This window comes from Melozone crissalis, unplaced genomic scaffold, assembly GCF_028551555.1.
Source record: "Melozone crissalis strain CALT ecotype California unplaced genomic scaffold, PUWL_Pcris_2 ptg000023l_1, whole genome shotgun sequence".
Classification (NCBI taxonomy): Eukaryota; Metazoa; Chordata; class Aves; order Passeriformes; family Passerellidae; genus Melozone; species Melozone crissalis.
This window is the reverse complement of record NW_026535801.1, coordinates 3,975,055-3,997,427: the sequence shown is the minus strand read 5'-3', so window position 1 is coordinate 3,997,427 and position 22,373 is coordinate 3,975,055. Positions and strand designations below refer to the sequence as shown.

The window sequence follows — 22,373 nt, the reverse complement described above, 5'->3', positions numbered from 1 at the left end:
CCAGCAGAAGCTGTGAGGAGTGGGGCCAGACAGGGAACAAACACTGCCTTCAGCAGCTCCCCCCTCCACAGGGAAGAGATCCTTCTGGAACCTTCTTCGCTTTCCTGTCACCACACACCTGCTGACCTGATTGCAGCCCCCACAATGCCTTTGTTCCAGTCCCTGCAGATGGAGAATGTTCCTTTTTTGAATCTGCACAGCTGTAGCATGGCCAGGAGCCCTGTACAGCCCGTGGGTACCACCAGACAGCAACACCCCTGCCCTGGAAGGCAGCATCTGCTCCCTGCAGCTCCTCCCACAGCACCAACTCACCCACTTGATCCAGCTCTCCGTCTCCTCCTCGGAGAGCCTGGAGATGGTGCGGGGCAGGAACCTGAGCAGGCTCTCCTTGACACAGGAGGAGGCCAGCGTGCCCTCGGCCTCCAGCAGGCTGGCAATGACATCGGCGATGCGCCCCGAGCCCTCCACCACCACGCACGGGATCTTGCTCTTGATGGCCACGTTGATGGACTGGGGACACACAGGGAGAGGAGCATGAGTGCTGCTGGAGCCTGCTATTGAGTAAGGAAAGCTGGAGAACAACAGAAACCCACAGCCCACAGCAGTATTTTTATTATTATCCACTGATACTTTACCAGTGACAACGCTTTAAAGCACCATCATCTGATGAGAGAGGGCTGTGAGAGCCCCAGAGAGACTGGGGGTCAGAAATCACCGTCTGCCAAACTTTCACAGAATCACAGAGCAATTTGTGTTGGGAGGGACCTCAAGGCACATCTTGTTCCCCCCCCTGCCATGGGCAGGGACACCTTCCACTAGGCCAGGCTGCTCAGCTTGAGGGTGGATCAGCAGATCAGGACAGCAGCCAAGGGGAAATGGCATTCAGGTCATACAACAGTGCTGCCCTGCCACAGCCCCTGCTGCTTTATGGCTCAGCATTGCTCAGCTGAGACCAAGGGCTCTGGATTTATCTGCTGGTGGCAGCAGCAGCAGCAGTGTTTTACAGAGAGATCACTTCTGTAGCATCACAAGAACATCAAACTCTAATTTTACTGAAAGTCTCCAAGTAGCCACTGACATGATTTCTCACACAGCAACATTGTCCATGGATTAACAGCAAGACAAAAATCTGCTGGAATCGTGCTGGAAGGACCATTAACCCATTAAGGCAAAGACCATAGGAGACACTGATTTCATTTGCATCCCTACACTGAGAACAGAGTCACAGCATGAGCTGGCTGCCAGCAAATTGCACAAATGGAGTCAATGCAAGTTATCACCAAGCACTGAAAAAACAGAACAGCTATTAGTTAAGAGAGTTTCTTGAGAACAAAAGCAAACAAAAAAAATCACCTCAGTCATCAAAACCGTGCACACATTCCTCCTGTCAACTGGAGCAGGTCTCTGACAAAGGCAAGGAGGCTTTTCTTATCAGCTAGATGAAAGGGGTTTTCTAAAGAAGGGTTCAGCTAAAGTGCATGTTTTACATCACAGGGAAATTTCAAACAGAAGCTTGGAGCAGTTTTACCTCTCCCTCACCAATGCTGATTCTTGTCACCATGCACCAGCCACAGAAGGTGAGGAAGGGGGAGCCTTTCCTGGCCAGCCCTGCCAGGACCAAGGCATGGCATGGACAGACATCCACAGCATGGACTCTGCTGAGTCATCTGGGCTGGTCAGAGACTCAGTTTACTCCTTGAAAAAAGGCTTCACCTCAGAATAGCTCAGTTCACTGCCTACACTGAGAAATAAAATCTCATCATGACATAAACCAGCCTCAGGTTGCACCAGGAGAGGTTTAGGTTGGATATCACAGAAAATTCTTCACTGAAAGGGTTATCAAGGACTGAAACAGGCTGCTTATGGAAGTCACTATTCCTGAAGTGTTCAAAAAATGTGTGGATGTAGCACCTGAGGACACAGTTTGGTGGTAAACATGATAGTGGTGCTAGATTGAATATGGGATCTTAGAGATCTTTTCCAACTTCAATGTTATTATGATCCTATGAAAGAGCCAAGAGAGAGGCCTGAACCCTTAACGGAACCATCATCCAGGTACTTCCCAGAGGAAACTCTTGCCAGGAATTATGCATTTGATTTAACAAGGCTTTTACTCATTCTGGTTAGGCAGCTACTGAGTCTGTGTTATGTATCACTGCTGAACAGTGTGTTTGAGGTCTCTCCAAAAAATGTGAAATCATAAGTCTGCACAGCTACAGCACCTGGCAGTCAGTCAGCTCCTTCAGTGATGCCCGAATCCTTTCTCAAACATCAGCAATTTGGAGCTAAAAGGAAATGGACATATTCAACACAACCCTTTGAGCACAGCTTTCCTCTAAAACCTGACTGGATGCTTCATTTCATTTCAGGACCTCTGATTAACATCTGAATCTATCTACAACTGGGCAAAGACAAAATTCATCATGTTAATGGAGCCAACCCCCCAGGGAACATACAGGGAGGCTGGGATAGCAATCTGGAATTTCACACACTGATTCAGACCAACTGATTAACACCAGCAACAGAGTGGTAGCAGAGATCGTGCTCTGAAATCACATTGTTTATCCTCCTGACAAGCAAAATTTGATTAACCTTGACAGTAACAGCACAGCTCTGGTGAGAACAGGAAGTACCAAGATAACACCTACAAAAACAAAATCATAAATATAATGCTGCTTCAACTTTATTTTTGCAGCATCCTACTCTCTTGCACAATCCAGCTGTCTGTACAGGCTAAACCAGCTCTTCCTGCAGTTGGTCAGAGCTTGTCCTCACTGTTCCTGTTCCCTTCCCACACGGCCTGACTCCACATCCCCTCACTCTGAAAGCCCTGGGCAGGTCCCTTTGCTCCCTCAGGCCACTCATCCTCACTCTGGCAAGGTGGATGGGCAAGTTCCAACCCTGGGTTAACCCTGAGAGAGATTTAGAAGGGATCTCCCTTTCCCCCTCCCCTCAGAGTCCCAGAATTTTCAAGGAATTTCTTTGTTCTGTTCAGCCTCCTCCTGCCTGTCTTCTGTTTGAAGATGATGTCTGGTCCTTCTCCATGTAGGCTTGGAAGGGTCAGAGTCAGCAGAGCCCTCCTGCCCTGCTCAGCTGCCAAGACTTAAACCAGCTCTAGATCTAAACTAGACTCCAAATGTATTTAAAATGCACTTACAAGAAACAGGGAGAGAAACTTTTTGCATGGGTAGATAGTGATAGGACAAGAGGGTCTGGTTTTAAACTACAAGGGGAGAAATTTATATTTATATTAGGAGATGATTCACTGTAAGGGTGGGCAGGCCCTGGCACAGGGTGCCCAGAGAACCTCCTGGATCCCTGGAAGTGTCCAAGGCTGGGCTGGACGGGGCTTGGAGCAACCTGGGATAGTGGAAGGTGTCCCTGCCCATGGAATTGGGTGGTCTTTAATGTCCCTTCACATTCTGGGGTGTGGAAAAACTGAGACAACTGAACTGTCCCAGCCAATACTTTTCCAGGATGTCAGCCCAAAGCAGAAAAAAATTAACAGAAACAAACTTCAAAAGCTTAAATTGCAAACAAGGTCCTTCTGTAGCAAATGCAAGGCAAGCTTCTGTAAATAACAGCACTGTCTATTTCATCAAGTTTCTTTTGGAGCAATCAGTCTTCAATATCAGAGCAACGTCCCTGTTGTCACTCCTGGAAATAAATAAAAGAAATGAACTTACTTTCAAAGTCTCCTTCCCACCACCTTGGGCAAAGCACACAATTGGGATCTTCCCACCATAATTAGATTCTGTGAAATATGCCAAAAGAAAAAAGAAGGAAAAATATTAAATCAATTAATGCTGTTTGAACAACTTATTTTTCCTGGCTAAAATGAAAGAATTTCTAAGCCATTCATGCAAATACTAGTTTGCTGCTGATTTTGCCAGAGTTACTAACAGCTGTTCTTAATAAAAACTCATTTTTGCCTAACATTCAGACACCCTTCTCCAACAGAAGCTTTTCCCTTCTAGAAAGCCTAATTCTTGCTATCTCTGAAGGCCTTAAAATGCAATTTTATTGTATTTATCTGCTCCTTTGACTCAGAGAGTCAAAGGAGCAGATAAACACAATAAAATTTTGAGTCTTAGAGAAAGGTTCTTATCACAAACTCAAGATACAGAACCTCTGAGTTCACATTTCCAATCGTAAAAGAAAAGTAAGAATTCTGTAACTGGAGCTAGTGTCTGAGAGACATTCTAGAAAACCCCAAAACAACCAAACCCAAACAACAACACTCAAAAAAGCTTTTTAAGAATTTATAGCTAAGGTGTTTGATTTTTTTTTTTTTTTGTAAAGAAGTGAATGAAAGAGAAATTATTTAGCAGTAGGTTGCAGGTGGGTCAATCACCCTCATAAATAAATATTTTGGGAAAAGCCAAATTTCAGCTCCTGTGTAACTGTGCTCCAGCTACCTGGAATTCAGTGACAGAGGGGATGGATATAGAAGGGCCAGCTTTAAGAGGAAGGGAGAGAAGGGCTGTGTGGCTGAAATGAAGCATTTCCTGTGACACAAAGGACACACAGAAAAGCAGATGAGTGAAGGTGCTGCTCCTGACAGAGCTCCAGATGCACTGCAGTTCACACACACAGTGTGAACCTTCCAGCTCAGCAGCCACAGGATGCTGGCAGTGCTTTCTGATTCCAAGGAAATCACTGTGGCTGTGCCCCAGAGCATGCAAAGACAGCAGGAGGAGGAGGAGGATACCTGGGATGACCCTCTCTGAAATGTACTTCTCCAGCTGGGTCCGCACTTTGGCCTCCGTGGTGGGGTGCCCGTGGGTGCCGTTGTCCACCAGCAGCAGATGGGTGTGGTTGTTATCCAGGCAGTACAGGGGGTCTCTCTTCAGGTCATCCATGATGTAGTGGGCCAAGTAGCTCCCCTGGGGGCACACAATGTGTTTGACAAAGATTCAAGGACACACACACCTTATTTATGTGGTGGGACATTTTTTTAGAGCTGTTCTGTCGTGTTTGGTGGACAAGAGACAAGGGGGGCTATCCCAGAGCTTCTGACAGGAAGGATGGCAGGGTCAGTGAGGACACAATCTCCAGCTACATCTGGGAAGGGATAGGTTGGAAATTAGGAAGAAATTTTTCACCAAAACAATAATAAAGCACTGGAATGCTCTTTGCAGGGAGGTGGTGGAATCACCATCTCTGGATGTGTTTAAAAGAAAACTGGACGTGGCACTTGGTGCTATAGTCTAAGCGAGGTGTTAGGAGTCTTGAAGAAAGGGTCCTATCACAAACTCAAGATACAGAACCTTTGAGTTCACATTTCTGTCATAAAAGAAAGGTAAGAATTCTGTAACTCTAGGAGCTAGTGTTTGAGAGACAGTCCCCCCCCAAAAAAAAAAAAAAAAAAACCCAAAAAAAAAGAAAAACCCAAACCAACCAAATCCAAAAAATAACACACCCAAAAGCTTTTTAAGAATTTCCTGCTAAGACCTTTGATTTCCCTTTTTTCATGGTCTTAGAAGTGTCTTCCAGCCTCATTATTCTGTGATTCTGTAATGAAGATCCTAAACTGCAGCAGCAGGTACCCACCGTGTGCCTTAGCTCATGGGAAGCCCTGCTGTAGGGGAGTGCACAGGGATTTCAGAGCTGGAATAACCATGGGAGTGGGTTATTCCCTAAAGCAATGCCAGACACAGAGTTAGAGCAGCTGAACTCCCACACAGACATGCCAAAACCTGGCACAGCTGAAATCCTCCTCACCAGGCCTGATGTGTGACTAACTTGGGCATGAGAAAATTTTACTTTGCTACTATTCTGGGAAGAATTCCCAATGTTTTGAGGCCGAGCCTCCTCTCTCTTTCCCCACCAACCCGTCCATGCAGCACTTGAGGATGTGGTTAAACTGTGAATGTGGTGGTAGCACTGGGCTGACAGCTGGACTCTTAGAAGTCCCAGTTTGTCCAACCTTAATTTTAAGCTCATTAATAACCCCATTGTAGGAGCCTGAATGAGGGACGTGGGACTCCAGGCAGCTCTTCAAAATGCAGTTTATTCCATCCAAAATGTCACAGCAATCCAGGGTTGTGTGTGACAGAGTTGTGCCTACAGGTGTCAGCTCCAGCTGCAGGCAGGCCTGGAGACCCTTTGGTTTTGGTTACATTGCATTATATACTTTTCTTTGCTGAGCATCTTTATACAGTAGAATCAATCTATACCTTAATTTTTACCTACAGCCTATCATAACTGCTATAATTACCATATTCATGTTACTGTTCTCCAATCACTAAAAGTCAGCACATTACAGTTTAAGCTAGAAGTTGTTTTTCAGTTTTCTTGCAGAGGAAAATTCTGAGACTTTTTTTCTACTTGCAGCATTTGCTGACTTGTTTGCCTGTGCTATCTTTGTGCTTGGTGAAAACATCTTCTTGTTTGGGGTGGGTTTATCCTTTGCTCTAAGCCATAAAAACCCCTTCTAACTAACACACCCTTTGCCTCCTTGGTTATCCAGTGAGACTGGCTCAGCAATTCTTTTCTTCTATATCAAAACTTGCTTTCATTTCTATTCCTTCTTCTACATGTAAAAATCTTTCTGCCAAGCACACATATCTGTGAGACTGTCTTGTGAAGCTTTCATCCCTCCCAACACGCCATGGCGCCCTCCTTACGTCGCTGGTGGCGGTGCGGATGAGCGATTCCCGGTTGGAGATCATGCCCCAGGCGGCGATGCCGATGGCCACCACGTTCTCCTCGGAGCTGCGGCTGATGGTGTTGTCCCTGACCACCTCCCCAATGTACTTCATCAGCCCGTAGTGCGTTCCCCCGGTGAAGATCCAGGCTCCTGGAACAACACGCGCTCACCTGGGGGAGCACAGCCCAACACCCACCCTGCCACGGCATCAAAGACATAACCAAACCCCTCTTGTGACCTTGGGGGTGGCTCTTCAATTGAGCACAAGAGAGATGCTACACAACTCACTTATGCTATCACAGGCACCCCTGAGTCCACTCCCCTAAATCCCACTCCCGCTACTTCCAAACCATTAATGCCACACATGTCCCAAGTGAGACGTGAATTTTAAGGAATTTAGGGATTATAGAGAAGCTGAGGTTTTAGTTAGAGATAAGCTTTGTTGGAGTTAATCAAAGTAAATGGGTAGGCCCTGATGAAGTTAAGTGTCACAGACAACTTTTCTGAAAAATCCTTTCCTTAGGATTTTTTCCCCTGAGAAGCTGAGAAGCCTCAGGAACAAAATATAAACAGTGATTGTCTGCTGCTGTGGAATGCAACAGGTGGATCTGTGATTGGCCCATGTTGGTTGTTTCTAATTAATGGCCAATCACAGCCCAGCTGTCCGGACTGTCTCAGTCAGTCACAAGCCTTTGTTATCATTCGTTTTCTGTTCTTAGCTCGCCTTCTGATGAAATCCTTACTTCTATTCTTTTAATATAGTTTAAATATAATATATATCATAAAATAATAAATCAAGCCTTCTGAAACATGGAGTCAAGATTCTCATCTCTTCCCTGGTCTTGAGATGCCTGCAAACACCATCACACCATCACCCAGTAGTTAAGTAATAATTGATTGCTTGTCAACATAATGTTTGGTTAGCTGGGTTTATAATGAAGAATATAGAAACTGATAAATGGCTTTTAGGAACATAAGACAATTGGGGCCTCCTCTGTTCTGAAACCAACTGAAGACAGGGAATGGGAGTTCTACCAAGGGTTCATTTGTCATATCTGCATTGAAAAGGCAGAAAGGTCAGAACGAGGAAGACTTCATTTGCTTCCTCATTTTGGGACCCCTCCCCATGAAAGGGATCACCAACCCCTTCCAAGGAACAAACTGTGCAAGCTTAATGGTTGAACTAATTACCATATGAATGAATTTGAACTAATTACCATATGAAACAGAGAATGGGATGCACCAAAGTTATGAATATACATTTGTATTTTGGGTATTCAATACTTGCATAGATAAAAGGACTCTGTAATCACCTGTATATTGCAGTGTGTATTTGGGAGCCATCCCACAATAAACACACACTTTCTAGCTTTAAACTGCTAGAGAGTCTTTGTCCGTCACAGTTGGATATCGGTACTAGATCAACATCCATATTTTTAATAAATCACAAGTGCAGCAGGCAAATGAACACTCTGCTCCCCCCCAGACCCTTGCAGCTGCTGCCCCTGCAGCCCTGCAGTGCAGCAGTGAGGTGGCAGAGGCCCAGCAGCAGGTGCTCACCCTTGGACTGGGCGATGTAGATCAGCCTGCTGAAGATCTTGCGCATGCGGGGCTTGAGCGCGAAGTTCTTGGCGCCGCCGGTGACGGAGATGACGAGGTTTGGGGTCTTCAGATTCCAGTGCTGGGTCATCAGGTCGTAGAGGGTCTCAGAGTCTGTGTCACACGACAGGCGGATGTACTTGGGGAGAGAAAACAGGAGAACAAACACAGCAGGAGATAAATTGAGGTGGCTGGGAACAACCCAGCAACTGCATTTTCTTCTCTGCAGCTCAGCCTTGTTCCAGCAGCCAGGAGATGAAAGGAAAGGTGATGATGAAATCCTTGTTTCCTCCCCTGAAGCACCTTTATCCTTCCCCTACAACCAGGCACCCAGCCCAGCTTCCTCTAGAGAGGGCAAGAGCAGTTGTGGCATTCACATTCTCTGATAAAATCCCTTCACCCAGGATTTTTCCCCTGGGAAGCTGAGGAGCCTCAGAGAAAAGGAAAACAATTCTTCTCTCATTTGCTTCTCCTGTGCTGTGCTCACATGGAATGTGTTTGGAGATTGTTCACCCACAGGTGATTGTTCCATTGGGTTCTGCTGTGAGTTGTTTTGGCTCTTTGGCCAATCAGGGTCAAGCTGTGTCAGACTGTGGAGAGAGTCAGGAGTTTTCATTATTATCTTTTTAGCATTCAATAAGTGTCCTTTCTGTATTCTTTAATATATTATAGTATTATAAAATAATAAATTAGTTTTCTGAGAGCATGGAGTCATGCATAATTCCTGCCTTCACTGGGGCATTTCCCAGCAAACACAATAAACAATGACCTTGGGCTTCAGAGGAGCTCTTCAAGGATGAACACACCACCGCTACAGCAGCTAACTCCAGTGGTGCTATTTAAAGCTTGGATTATGAATCAGAGGCAGCATTGTTGAAAGTGAACTAATAATCATAATGACAGTTGTATTTTGATTACACTATTCAAATAAATTCCAGGCTCCGTGTGAGAGGTGTCCCTATCACAACACTTACCCACTCCAGTGCTTCAAGTACGAGGCAAAACAAATACATCAAATTTGTAGTAAAGCTTGAACACTCTACAAAGATGCCAAAAAGCACCTAAGAGACATAATTTAGCTTCAGGTAGACTTAACATGTCTCCATTTATTTAAAAGCTTCTCTGGCCTTGTCATGCTTTGCTATTTAAAGCCCCTTCACTTTTTCATCACTTTTGGAAGACATTCATGGCTGCACAAGCCAAATCAGGAGATGAAAAGGAGAAGCTTGGACCTGAACCATAGAGGATTTAATATGGATTGCCCAGTACTTGCAGGAGAGCAAAATGAAAGGATTACTTCGAGAAGGAAATGTCTCCACCTAAGAGACACTGAACTTGAATAAAAATATTCCTGTGCTCCAAGACAGGTTCCCAGAAGGAGTTAAAGCATTCAGGGCATCGCAGAGGATGCTGAGCAGGCTCCAGCAGCTACACAGGAGAGCTGAGGGACTCACACACCTTCTGCCCTAAGAAGTCTCAGTCTCATGAAGCTTTGGGTGTTTTTCTGGAGGGGATCCCCTATAGGAGAGGGGGGAGCTACCAGGAAAAATACCTGGGGTCAGCCCTGCCCACAGCAAAGTGTCAGCTCCAGCGCAGCTGGCAAACTGCTGTGCTCAGCCCCTCTCTCCTGCGAAGTGCAAGGATGCCATCTCGTGGTGCTGATGGATGATGCTCCAGGCCAGGGATGGGATTCGGGAAGCCTTTCTGGGCTCTGGGCTCCCAGAACAGTAAATGCAGCGACTGAGATGCTCGTGGGTGTTACAGGGTCTGAGCAGCACAGCAGAAACGAAGAGCTCAAAAGCTGGACTTACAGAGGGTGGGATTTTATAGAATGCCAGAGTGGTTTGGGCTGGAAGGGAGCTTTAAGATGCTTTAGTCTCATCCTTGCTATGAGCGCTTTCCATCATCCCAGGGTATTCCAAGCCCCATCCAACCTGGCCTTGGGCACTTCCAGGGATCCAGGGGCAGCCACAGCCCCTCTGGACAACCTGTGCCAGGGCCTCAGCACCTTCACAGTGAGGAATTTCTTCCCAATATCCCATCCATCTCTGCCCTCTAGCAGTGGGAGCCATTCCCTGTGTCCTGTCCCTCCATGCCTTCTCCCCAGTCTCTCTCCAGCTCTCCTGGAGCCCCTTTAGGGACTCTGAGCTCTTCCTGGAGCCTTCTCTTCTCCAGGTGAGCACCCCCAGCTCTCTCAGCCTGTCCTCAAACCTCTTTATGGGTTTGTTCACGTCTCATTTCTGCTCAGAACTTTTCTGGACTGGTGTGTCTTAAGAAGCACAGTGCAGGGTATAAAACTTCCCATCCCTCACTGATAACTGACAGCAATTCTCAGGTCACCCTGAGATTTATGTCATCTCTGCTGTGCATCCACAGAAAATACTTGGCAATCTTCAGGAGCAGCAGGTGCCTTGCTGTGCAGGGAATAAGAACAGGGAATTACGATGTGATTCCAGCCAACATTCCAATGGGATGGACAAGGAGACCTATGTGCAGTGTTTGAACAAAGAATGCTCTGAAATATGCACAGTGGCCTTGAGAGTCCACATGAAACAAGTGAGGGCCCATGAACTGATTCCCAGAGTTGGAAGTGGGGAAGACACACTCTAAGGAAAGAACATTTAACCTTTGAGAAGTCTGAAATATTGCAAGAGAACAAAGCACTTTTTGTTCCAGTACAGTCACACAGCATCTTACAACAAAGCAGGACAAAGCTAAAAAGCGCACATCAAAAAATATGTGAAGTACATGGATCTGTTAAAGCCTGATTTGAAACTTGCAGTCTCATTTCCCACTCAAGTGCCTCTTATTTCTGCTCCTTTGCATAAAACAAACCAAATTCATTTACATAGCAGGCTCTGATTTTCCTCATTTATTTTGATTGTCCCAAGCAACCTGCACTGGTGTTAAATATCAGCCATTTAGAGGAGGCAGATGAGCTCAGCCACGTGTGACTCCTCACAAGCATCAGTATAAATCACCAAAAACAGCAACAGCAGCTATTTTCTTCTTCCCACACCTCCACTGTCCACGCTCAGAGCAAAGACACAAGGGAAAAAACCCAACAAATGGAATAAAACTTTTGAAGTTCCACAGAAATCTTACATCCCTCCAGAACTCTCCACCATGGGAAATATTCAATATGCAATTGTTTATAGGCCTGAGCAAGCTGGTCTATGTGGATATAAAATAATTCAGGGATTATTTTATATCCATTCACTCATTCTTCTGCCATGCCTGGAAAGAGAAAATCTCTTTTCACTCCCATGACCAGCCTAACCAGCAAGTAACACAGAAGGAATTATCCTTTGTTACCTATTTTCAGGGCTTGAAAAACAAGCTTTTGTCCTTTGTAGCTTCTCTCCTGCCATCAGAATAAAATCCATTTCACCTTCCTTGCTTTTGAGGGGCTCCCACTGGTACTCCACAGGGCCCTCATGAATATCCTTAATATTTCCACTTACCTTTCCTCTTTTTCCCAAGTTTTCAAACTGGATGTCCCCAAAGGCATCAGTAGGCAGCTCCTTGGTGTGCTTCTTGTAGTTCCATTTCTCAGTGGTGTTAACCTGTGTGCCCTCTATGTGCTGATTTTCAGGGTATCCACATTTACATAAGTTACCCCTGAAAGAAGAGGGAATAGGCATTCCTGAGGAAACCCTGAGCACAGAAAAGTGAGCTCTGCCAGCAAGGAAAGCAGCAGGTGGAGCTACAGATCCAGTTGTGCGTGGGACTCTACTGGGATTTAGCACCTGACAAAGCAGAGCAGGACCTGATGCTGCTTCCTTTCCCAAACCTGCTTCTGCCCAGCACTGGGAAGAGGGACACAGCTCAGGAACCAGGCTGGGCTCAGGGGTTTCTTCTCCTCTTTGTGCCCTTAAACCACACAGGATGAGTTCACTGCATCTCCTCTCCCAGGTGACAAGTGACAGGACAAGAGGAAAAGGCCTCAGGTTGTGCCTGGGGAAGTTCAGATTGGATATCAGGGGGAAAAATTGCATGGAAAGGGGTGTCAGGCATTGGCACAGGCTGCCCAGGGTGGTGGTGCAGCCACCATCCCTAGAAGTATTCCGAAATCACATGGATGTGGCACTTGAGGGCATGCTTTAGTGGTGGTGCTGGGCTGACTTGGTTTTGAAGGTCCTCTCCACAGCCCACATTCCTGCTTCCACACAGGACATGGAGCAGGGGGAACTGCTTGTCTCCTTTAGAAAGGTTTCTTTTACTCTGCTGTACCTTGCAAATGAAACCAGCTTACCTTAAAAATACCTAGACAAAAATAACCCAGCAAGTCCTGCAATCCTCTCCCAGAGGGCTTGCAGGAAGAGAAGCTGATGAGCACCAGCTCCTCCATCCATTGTTGGTGCCTTGCCAGACATCCCATTTTTGGTGGCAGAGGAGGACCGAGTGAGACTTTCTGAAATGAGACTAATTTCCCTCCCAGCTTCAGAGAAGAGTGGTGTCAGAGAGCCCTCAGAGCTCAATATCAGCATTTCTGCAGCTGTATTTGTTTGATCACTTTTCTCCTGAGACAAAAAACCACCCCAAAACCACAAAGCAACATTATGGTCCTCAAACCAGCACTGCACTGGTACCTGGGCCTGACAATGGAGCCAGTTTAATGCCCATCTTAAGAGAACATCAGCCTGAGCAAAACTTCGTGGTTTGTGCACAAAATTTGTGATTTGGATTTAAAAGGAAAATTTAAATGATGCAAACCTGTGATGCATACACCTTGTCATACACCAATACCAGTGCTGCATCCTTCAAGCATCCCATTGCCCCATTTATGCTTCAAATAGAGAATTTGATATTAAACCCTGTGACAGAGCTGCTGGAAGATGAGATCCCTAGTTTTGCATCAAGTTACTTGTGGAGTGACTCAAACAAGGGGACTGAGGTGAGATTGCACCGCTAGATCCAGGCTCTGAACAAAAAAACCCCAAAACTTTTCTCCCTGCCTTTGCAGACAGAAATCCCCTCATGCACCAGCCCACCATTCTTGAAAAACAAGAGAAAAATATCTCCTTACATGGACTTGGTGTCCTTTGTAAAAAAGACACATTCTCTCTTCTTAAAGTTTTCTTGGATGAAGTTGGCCAAATCCTGGAAGATAAATTTTAGACGTTTATATCTGATAACTCAGGAAACAGAAGAGACCTCAGTAACAGCATGGTCAGTGTGAAAACAAAGACACTGCTCAAAACACCATGGCAAACATTCTTCCCAATGGTAAAAAGAAAAAATAAAGATGAAAAAGAGAACACTGGAACGTTCCTTAGGGTAGGGGGTGTTTTAATTCAACAGACCCCAGCAGGAGCCCAGAACAACTTCAAGTCCTCCTTTATGGGAGCTCAGTGGAATGTGAAGTCTCTCCAGCTTGTTTAACCATTAACTCTGCTATTAACCTTGAAACTCAAATTCATCCCTCATCTGCCTCTGTGAGCTAAGAAAGCAAAGCAAAATTCTCACTTGCTCATGAAGTGTTGGGGGTTTTTTGTTTGCTTTTAAGTACAGTTAGATTTGGAGGGCAAGATTTCACCTGGGACACAAAGGGAAGACAGGCAGCCATAGTTCAGCTGTTCGACACAGCACTTTTGTTTAGTTTGACGCAACACTTGTGGTTAAACAGCAGGTAGAAAAAGTTATTCCAAGCAGAAGAAAACATTACAAGCATTATATCCAAGGAAAGGAAAATGGAAGGGAACACATTCAACCAGTAAAAGTCACAGCAGTCCAAGACCAAAAAAATAAAAGGAGAGGGAGGCAATTGCTGAAGTCCTAAGGATTGGCCATATTAGGGCGTTCTGCAAACCCATCAGGAGCAGAGAATCTGCCACACAATTGCTGGGATCAGCAATCTTTCAGGCATGAAAGGATGTTTAACAGAACCATATGTTGGCTGCCTTGGCCATCAAGCTGGGCTGGTTCTTTACACAGACAAATTTGTCTCTTGCTGCCACGTGGGACATAGTTTAAAGCCAGAAGTGATGGAGAAAGCACAATAAAGAGCTACAGGGCTCAAAAGGAAGGCAATACACCCTCACGGTTTAACCGTGCCAGCTGCTGCTTGAGGGTCACTGGTTAGGAAGGTGTCTCCACAAAGGGGAAAGTGACAAATCCATCACATCCTGCTCTGACCTGAGCGAATTCACCACCGTGAGCCCCTCCCAAGACAGCAGAATGTCCCAGGTACTCACAGCATCGCTGCAAGCCACATCTATGCTGCGAGACATGCTGGAATAGAGGAGCCTGGAGCTCTCAAAATTGCCATTCCTTCGGTGCCTCATGCTGCCCATGGAAGCCTGGAAAAGCACAGTAGAGGGGGAGATGGTGGAGAACCAGACAACAGCAAGGGCACTTTGTGCCCTAGAAAGGCAAGGAAGAGGTTGTTTGAATCCAGGAAAAAGAATTAGGAAGGAGATTATTCCTAAAGTGAGAAACAAAAATTCAGAAAATATATTTTCTATTATTCCATACCACAAAGAGACTTTCTTTTATCTTTCCCCTCCCCAAAGTCAACATCCTTTGAGAAAGGAACATACCTTAAGAGCCATCTCATTCAGTTCATTCCCATATTTTAACTCTTTTGTCTCTGATAAGAAAGCTCGGGCTTATATACATGAACAGTCCTTAATCCAATGTATTTGCAAATTAAAGGGGATATTAAAGAAATGCTTCAGGCACAGAGGAAAACCTGCAGTGTTAAAGCAGTTGGCCCAGCAGGGGAGCTTAGAGAAGCAGCACCCACCACTGATCCCACTCCTGGAACAAGGACAGTCAATGTGCAAACCAAAGAACAAGTGGATTTAAAGGATATTGGATCCAAAATTTAGGGAGTGACCTGTGGAAGCAAACACATTTCAATTGCCCTCCAAAGCAGGTCTCTGTGTTGAAGTCACTGTCTTTGAAGGAGCATCACTGCACTTGCAGCAAAGCACAGAACAAAATCATATTTATTCTAATATAAATATTTCAATTCCCTTCATGCCACTCTGTGAATAATATTGGCAAAGGCCTTTTCCTGACAGAAAAGCTGTCAGCCAGTGAACATGGGGAGCTCAGAGCCTACTTGTGCTTCCATCACTGTTTTCTCTCCTGCCTGTGTGCTCTGAGTTTGCCCCTGGGGTAACATTGCCACTGCATGGCACACAAAGCACCCCTCCCAGGCACAGCATCACTGAAGCATCACCCTGTAAATACAGAGCTCCTGAGGGCCAGGAACCAGCAAGTGTGAACATTTCCTTGGGGCACTCAACACAGGAGCAATGGCACGGGCAGTGGGAAGCTGCAGCTTCAGTAAACAGAATTGATGGGATGTGATGTGAGCAAGCCCCCAAAGCAGTAAGAAACAGCAACTTTCCACAAAGACACAAATATTTATGTGTTATGGTTAGTTTTAAAATCCTTTGAAAAACATTTCGTGTTGAGGGGGAGCATGATCCAAACACCAAGGAAGGATCCAACACAAAAAAGGATCAAACATGAACCAAGGATCCAAACACAAAAAAAGATCCAGACACGAATAGAGGATCCAAACACAAATTGAGGATCCAAACACAATTCGAGGATCCAAACATGAACTGAGGATCCAAACACAAATCTAGGATCCAAATTCAAATCAAGGATCCAAACACGAATTGAGGATCCAAACACAAATCTAGGATCCAAATTCAAATCGAGGATCCAAACACGAATCGAGGATCCAAACACAATTTGGATGTTGTTCACTGTGCATGGCAGAAGCCCTCAGCTGCTTCCCCTAAATTCTGCAGCATGCCCAGGGATCTGTGCCACTCTATCACTGATAAGTGATAGAAGAGCACAGAAAAAAGCCCTCCTCCTCCTCCTTCCTAGCTCCTGCACAGAACAGGAATGATTTCAACCCAAGAAAATGAAAAATGGCTGGAAAGTGAATGGCTGGAAGGCTGGGCCCAGAAAGGAAGGAACAGAATTAAATCCAGCTGGTGGCCAGTCACCGGTGGGGCTCCCCAGAGCTCAGTACTGGGCCCACTCTGTTTAATATTTTTATCTTTACCAGGGATGTGGCTGAGGGGATGGAGGGCACCCTCAGGAAGCTGCAGACACAGAGCTGGTGGGATGTGGATCTGCTGAGGGGCAGGAGGCTCTGCAGAGGGATCCATGGGCCAGCAAGGCCAAGGGCCAGCTCCTTGTGAGCCCACGGGACACTGCAGGCTCAGGGAGGAGCAGCTGGGAAGCTGGAGAAGGCCCTGGCAGTGTTGGTGACAGGGCTGGAGAAGGCCCTGGCAGTGCAGGTGACAGGGCTGGAAAAGGCCCTGGCAGTGCAGGTGACAGGGCTGGAAAAGGCCCTGTCAGTGTTGGTGACAGGGCTGGAGAAGGCCCTGGCAGTGCAGGTGACAGGGCTGGAGAAGGCCATGGCAGTGCAGGTGACAGGGCTGGAAAAGGCCGTGGCAGTGCAGGTGACAGGGCTGGAAAAGGCCCTGGCAGTGCAGGTGACAGGGCTGGAAAAGGCCCTGGTGGTGTTGGGGACAGGGCTGGAGAAGGCCCTGTCAGTGTTGGTGACAGGGCTGGAAAAGGCCCTGGCAGTGCAGGGGACAGGGCTGGAGAAGGCCCTGTCAGTGTTGGTGACAGGGCTGGAAAAGGCCCTGGCAGTGCAGGTGACAGGGCTGGAGAAGGCCCTGGCAGTGCAGGTGACAGGGCTGGAGAAGGCCCTGGCAGTGCAGGTGACAGGGCTGGAAAAGGCCCTGGCAGTGCAGGTGACAGGGCTGGAAAAGGCCCTGGCAGTGCAGGTGACAGGGCTGGAGAAGGCCCTGGCAGTGCAGGTGACAGGGCTGGAAAAGGCCCTGGCAGTGCAGGTGACAGGGCTGGAAAAGGCCCTGGCAGTGTTGGTGACAGGGCTGGAGAAGGCTCTGGCAGTGCAGGTGACAGGGCTGGACACGAGGCCATGGCCCCCAGGCTGTGCCAGCCGTGGTGTGACACCCCCAGGGCAGGGATTGTCCCCAGGGCTGGCCCTGCTGAGGCCCCTCCAGGGCTGGAGCCAGTTCTGGGCACTCACAGCCAGAGGGACCCTGAGGGGACACTGGAGAATGGCCAGGGCAGGGAATGGAGCCCCAGGAGGGGCTGAGGGAGCTGGGAAGGGGCTCAGCCTGGAGCAAAGGAGGCTCAGGGGGAACCTTGTGGCTCTGCACAGCTCCTGACAGGAGGGGACAGCCAGGGGGTTGGGCTGTGCTCCAGGGAACAGGAACAGGAGCAGAGGGAACAGCCTCAGGCAGGGCCAGGGCAGGCTCAGGGTGGATTTTGGGATAAATTGAATCCCTGAAACGGTTGGCAGGCACCAGAACCAGTGGAGGGCATCACCTTCCACAGAGCCCCACCACAGCGATTTGGGATCCTGAGCCCAGAAGAACAATAACTACTGTTAAAAATAGGTTAGAAACTGTTGTAAAACAGTTGATAATTGTTAAGCATGTACTGTTAGTTGAGTTATTATATTGTAAAAGGGGTTAAAAGGGTAGTTATAAGAAATTCAGTACTCAACGTACCATGACACACCTCAGTAAAATGCACCACGAGCCAGCCTGGACAGAACTGTCATGGGCCACTCAAGGCCTAAAACCTTCATGCAAATGAAGGATCCAAAAAGAAACCAATCCCAAGGGATAAAAAACAGGATAAAAAGGGGCTTCTGACCCACTGAATTTGTACCTCTCCACCGGGAACATGGGGGCTGCTGAAGAAGCCCCAGTGCCATCCTCAACGGGAGCGCTCCTGCTCAGCCTGTGGGTCCCCTTGCTTTAGGCCTTTTCTTTTTATCGTAATAAATGCTGAAATCACTTTTAGCACCAGGAGTGTGGTCCCGTTTTTAACAGCTACTACCCCCTTTACTCTGAACCCCTTTGTTGGGTGATCTCCTCATCTGTGATCGCAGAGTGACCAAGGAAGAAAACCTGACTGGCAGAGAATAAGGGACCCAAAGCTGGTCAGCAAGACTGATTGATAACGTGGGAATGTTTACTCCAAAACCGTTATCTCTGACAGGGCAGGCTTGTCAAATAGGATAATAAGAAGGGGGAAGCTGTACACAAAATACAGAGGGGCTCAGGGCTGGCACACATCACAGGGACATGAAAAAACACCTTGACAGCCACAGGCATCAAGAAACTCCATGAAACTGCAACTTGGTTTAAGGACACAGGCAATTCTCCACTGGGAGATGTATTTCCTAATAACCCAGAAAGCCATTCTTAATATTTCATATGATTAATGTTCAGTGTAAAGATGGTTTTAAAGCTGTAATTCAAGATAAAAGCTCCACGGAGGGAAATAACATTTAAGTCTGGATCTACGCAACTTATTTATTGACAGCTTTACTTTCATTGTTGATTTGCTTAATAAAATTTAACACCAGAAAAGTGACTGTGGACATAACTGCACAGCAAGGAGATTAAAAGGGAACAAGAGCATTAAATTATTAATTCCAAACACTACAGGATTTCAAGTTTGCCTTGCTGCTTTCGTAAATAATTTATAAGAATGAACAAACAAACTGAAGAAAGTTAGCGAGAGTGCAAAGAGCCCCCCTGAAAACCTGGTATTTAATTTTAAATTCTGAAAAGCCTCATTGATAGCACAGTGTTTAGCTGATATCAGTGAGCAACGCTCATTAACTCTGTGAGTGTTGGAGTAACACAGCAATTATACATATTTTTAAATATGCGACACAGCTGCAGTCCACAGAACAGGCAAACTATTCTTTTGCTAACACATTTCCAACCCATTAAATTAAATATATAAGACACTCAAAGCATTGAAGTGTAACTTTCTTAAAACAACATATATTGAGAATAATAAGCATTGGATAAACTCCAAAATAATCCTCTAAAGTGTAAGACTGTAACTTCCACGGTGATTCAAGGAGCATATCCAAGGAAATCTTCAGCCTGAGGTGATGTTAAAAAAGATAAAAGAAAAGACAAAAATATCTAGTTCTAAAGAGAGAAATTAAGAGGCTTTTAGAAACTTGCCTGTAATTTAAAAAAGCAATACCAGCTCCATTCTCAGGAAGCTCCCAGACACACTTAGCCACTATTTGCTTTAACAATTCCCAAAATTGGCTTTACATGAAACCTCTCCAGGTTACAGCACAGGATGCGCCGAACTTCAGCTGCACCCTCTCACACAACTTCTGCAAATCCAAAGTATATTCACTTAAGAACAGAAAACCCCACATTTAACCAGCAGCACAGACTCACCACAGTGTCTAGAACGTGCCCCAGGACTCCTTCTGCAATCATGACTCCGAGAGGATGCTCTGAAATACTCGGGCGGGCAAAGCCCCACCTTTATCTGTGTCATGCCTGCCTTTTAAGGGAGGGAGGGATCGTGGCCAGGAGCAGCAGAGTTATTCACCAGCTCGTAATGAAGGCTTAATTGCAGCAGGGAGCAGGGATGGCTGTTCAGGTTGTTTGTGACAGAGATGTTTGCTGTCCCACCGGCTGCTACCCAGGGGCTGCAGGAACAGATAGCACTGCAGCTCCTTTGCACCAGTAAAAAGCCAGGAGTAGAAGGAAACGCTTGTGGGAATAAATAATTAGATTTTAATGTAGCAGATGATAATGAAGCAGCTGTAAAATCAACACCTATTAATCCAATTTACTACAAGGTTGTTGAAGCACTGTTGAGTGCAATAGAGGATTTTAGTAGTGTTTTTACTCAACAAAAATCAGACTCAGTTCCTTAATTTTTTGTTTGACACTTGGCATGGAGTAATCTGGTCTTCTCCTACCTTTGACTTAAAGCTTTTCACTCAGGTAAACGCAATTTCTATTGCTGTGATATGCAGTGGCTCCATGGAGAGATGGATTGCTCCCAGGCTGCCTTCCTTGCAGAAAGCTGTGCTATCCCATTTGCTGCTGGAGAACCTTCTACTGCCTTTCAATCACCCAGTTTGGACCAGTTTAGGCCAGGCTGGATGGGGCTTGGAGCAACCTGGTCTAGTGGAAGGGTCTTTGCCCATAGAATGGGGTGGAAAATTTGAGTTTTGAGAGTCCCTTCAAACTTAAATCACTTCAGGATTTTATGTCTCAGAGTCATCTTTCCTTCTGTGATGGAAGGTAGGTTTATTTGTCTTAAATCTCACATTACCTTGGCATGTGCACATCTGCATTTTCATGAACTATCCCTTAGGGCCTTCACCCCACATGACAGCATCTAACAGCACCCTAAAACGTGTGCATGGAGAAAGACAGAACACATCCAATGATCCTCTGCTCCCAAGGAACATAAAGAAAACAGATTTCAAGGACTTGAAGGTAAACCTGAGGAGGAGCTAAATAGCTCCTGTTCATTTTCTGGCATCTTGTTTCCCTAAAGCAGAGTTTTCATGGACAGCAGCACCATGGTCATGCAGCAACATCCCTGAAGTACTGAACACAAATCTGTGCTTCATACCTGCAGAGAGTCCCTTAATCACTGCCCTGTGAAACCTGCCTGGCTGGCAACTCTCAAGAAAAATAACTACTCAGTACATAAATGGAGAGCTCAGATATTCCTCTAAAAATGTTAATGCACAGTTGAGGAACAAACCCTTCTGCCCGGTCCTCTTAGGTAGAGCCAACCTAGAAAAGAGACAGATTTTTGGGGCCATTTGACTGTTCTCAAGTAAGAAATTTGGTATCCCAGACATAAGTAAAAAATGCTTCCTGACAGTTCTTAGAGTAATCAATATTTCCCAAAGACAAGAGCACCTCCGTGGGCAATAATTCAGACTTTCCAGCATTCCTGCACTCTTGCTTTGAGGATACACATACAGCTATTCCAAATCTACAGGAAAATGTTAATATTTACTGTATTCCAGCAAAATCAGGGCTGACTCCAGCAGAGATTTCAGTGAGAATTTGCCAAACTGCACAGCACTCGTCTCTCTCCCAATTTACAGAAGTTATGTAACTCTGGGTTTGGATCAGACAGAGCTATTTGTGAACAACCAAAAGAAAAGGTGTTGTTATGGATCCTGGCCAAAGAGCTCTGTGTCTTTCTGGTGAACAAGCAAAAGCTTTACATCCTCAGGATCAGAATCCTTGTCCTCTATGCAGGAATCAAAATGCAGCAAGCACTTGTATCACTAAGAAGTGGGAATTCACATAGATACAAAAATATTTTCCATTGTATTGAGAGCAGTGAAGAGACTGTGAAGAAAAAAGCTTCTGCATCTGAATGAGCCTTCTGATTGTTTAAAATGAAGTATAAAGACAGAGAGCAGCTTTAAGGAAAATGGTGCCTGAAGAGCTACGGGGATTTGAGCCCTGCAGCCCCCACTGTGCACAAAAATAGCTACAATGGGATTTAATTCAGTGGCTGCCAGGAAATCACTTTCTCTCCCAGAACCTGTGAAAGCTTGAGAGGGGCTTTTTGTGGGTGAGAGCAGAATTGACAATTGTACCTGTGAAATCAAGTGACATCAGAGAATCCCAGAATGGTTTGGGTTGAAAGGGACCTAAGAGCCCATCCCATCCCATCCCATCCCATCCCATCCCAGCCATGGGCAGGGACACCTTCCACCATCCCAGGGTGCTCCAAGCCCCATCCAACCTGGCCTGGGGCACTGCCAGGGATCCAGGGGCAGCCACAGCTGCTCTGGGCACCCTGTGCCAGGGCCTGCCCACCCTCACAGGGAACAATTTCTTGCTATCATCTCATCTATATCTCTATTCTCTCATTTTAAAACCACTTCCCCTTGTCCTGTTACTAAATCATTGGCTGACAGCACTGAGATCACCATTACTGGCCATGAAATGCCTTTTTAGGAGCAAAGGGTTTTTGGCTAAGCGTTGGGCACACCTTGTAACAACCTGGGATAGTGGAAGGTGGCCATGCCCATGGCAGAGGGTGGAAGAAGATGGGCTTTGAGGGCCCTTCCAACCCACACCATTGTGGGGTTCTGTGATTATTATCCCACTGCTGCAAGGCAGTGTCTGACTGGAGGCTTGTGTGTGGGATTTCAAAGCTTAGGCTCCACAGAATCCAATGGTTAAAAGTACGATGGATCAAAAAGGCAAAAAAACCCTAATACTTAATCTGTGGAGTGCTAATCATGACCACTCCCTCATCTCAGCTCTCCCCATGGACTGCCAGAGAGAACAAA

General features: G+C 46.2%; 1 protein-coding gene across 1 annotated transcript in view; it reads right to left on the bottom strand.

Annotated features, from left to right (window-relative positions):
• Positions 1-14,538, bottom strand: part of TRPM8 (transient receptor potential cation channel subfamily M member 8) — a 34,722-nt gene extending 20,184 nt beyond the window's left edge. The window contains exons 1-8 of the mRNA XM_054278011.1: positions 14,449-14,538; positions 13,281-13,354; positions 11,716-11,872; positions 8,213-8,390; positions 6,630-6,802; positions 4,712-4,886; positions 3,687-3,754; positions 313-510 (exon numbers count right to left, since the gene is read on the bottom strand). Coding sequence (XP_054133986.1) covers positions 313-510; positions 3,687-3,754; positions 4,712-4,886; positions 6,630-6,802; positions 8,213-8,390; positions 11,716-11,872; positions 13,281-13,354; positions 14,449-14,538 — 1,113 coding nt within the window. The remainder of the gene's footprint in view (positions 1-312; positions 511-3,686; positions 3,755-4,711; positions 4,887-6,629; positions 6,803-8,212; positions 8,391-11,715; positions 11,873-13,280; positions 13,355-14,448) is intronic.
• Positions 14,539-22,373: the final 7,835 nt, after the last annotated feature.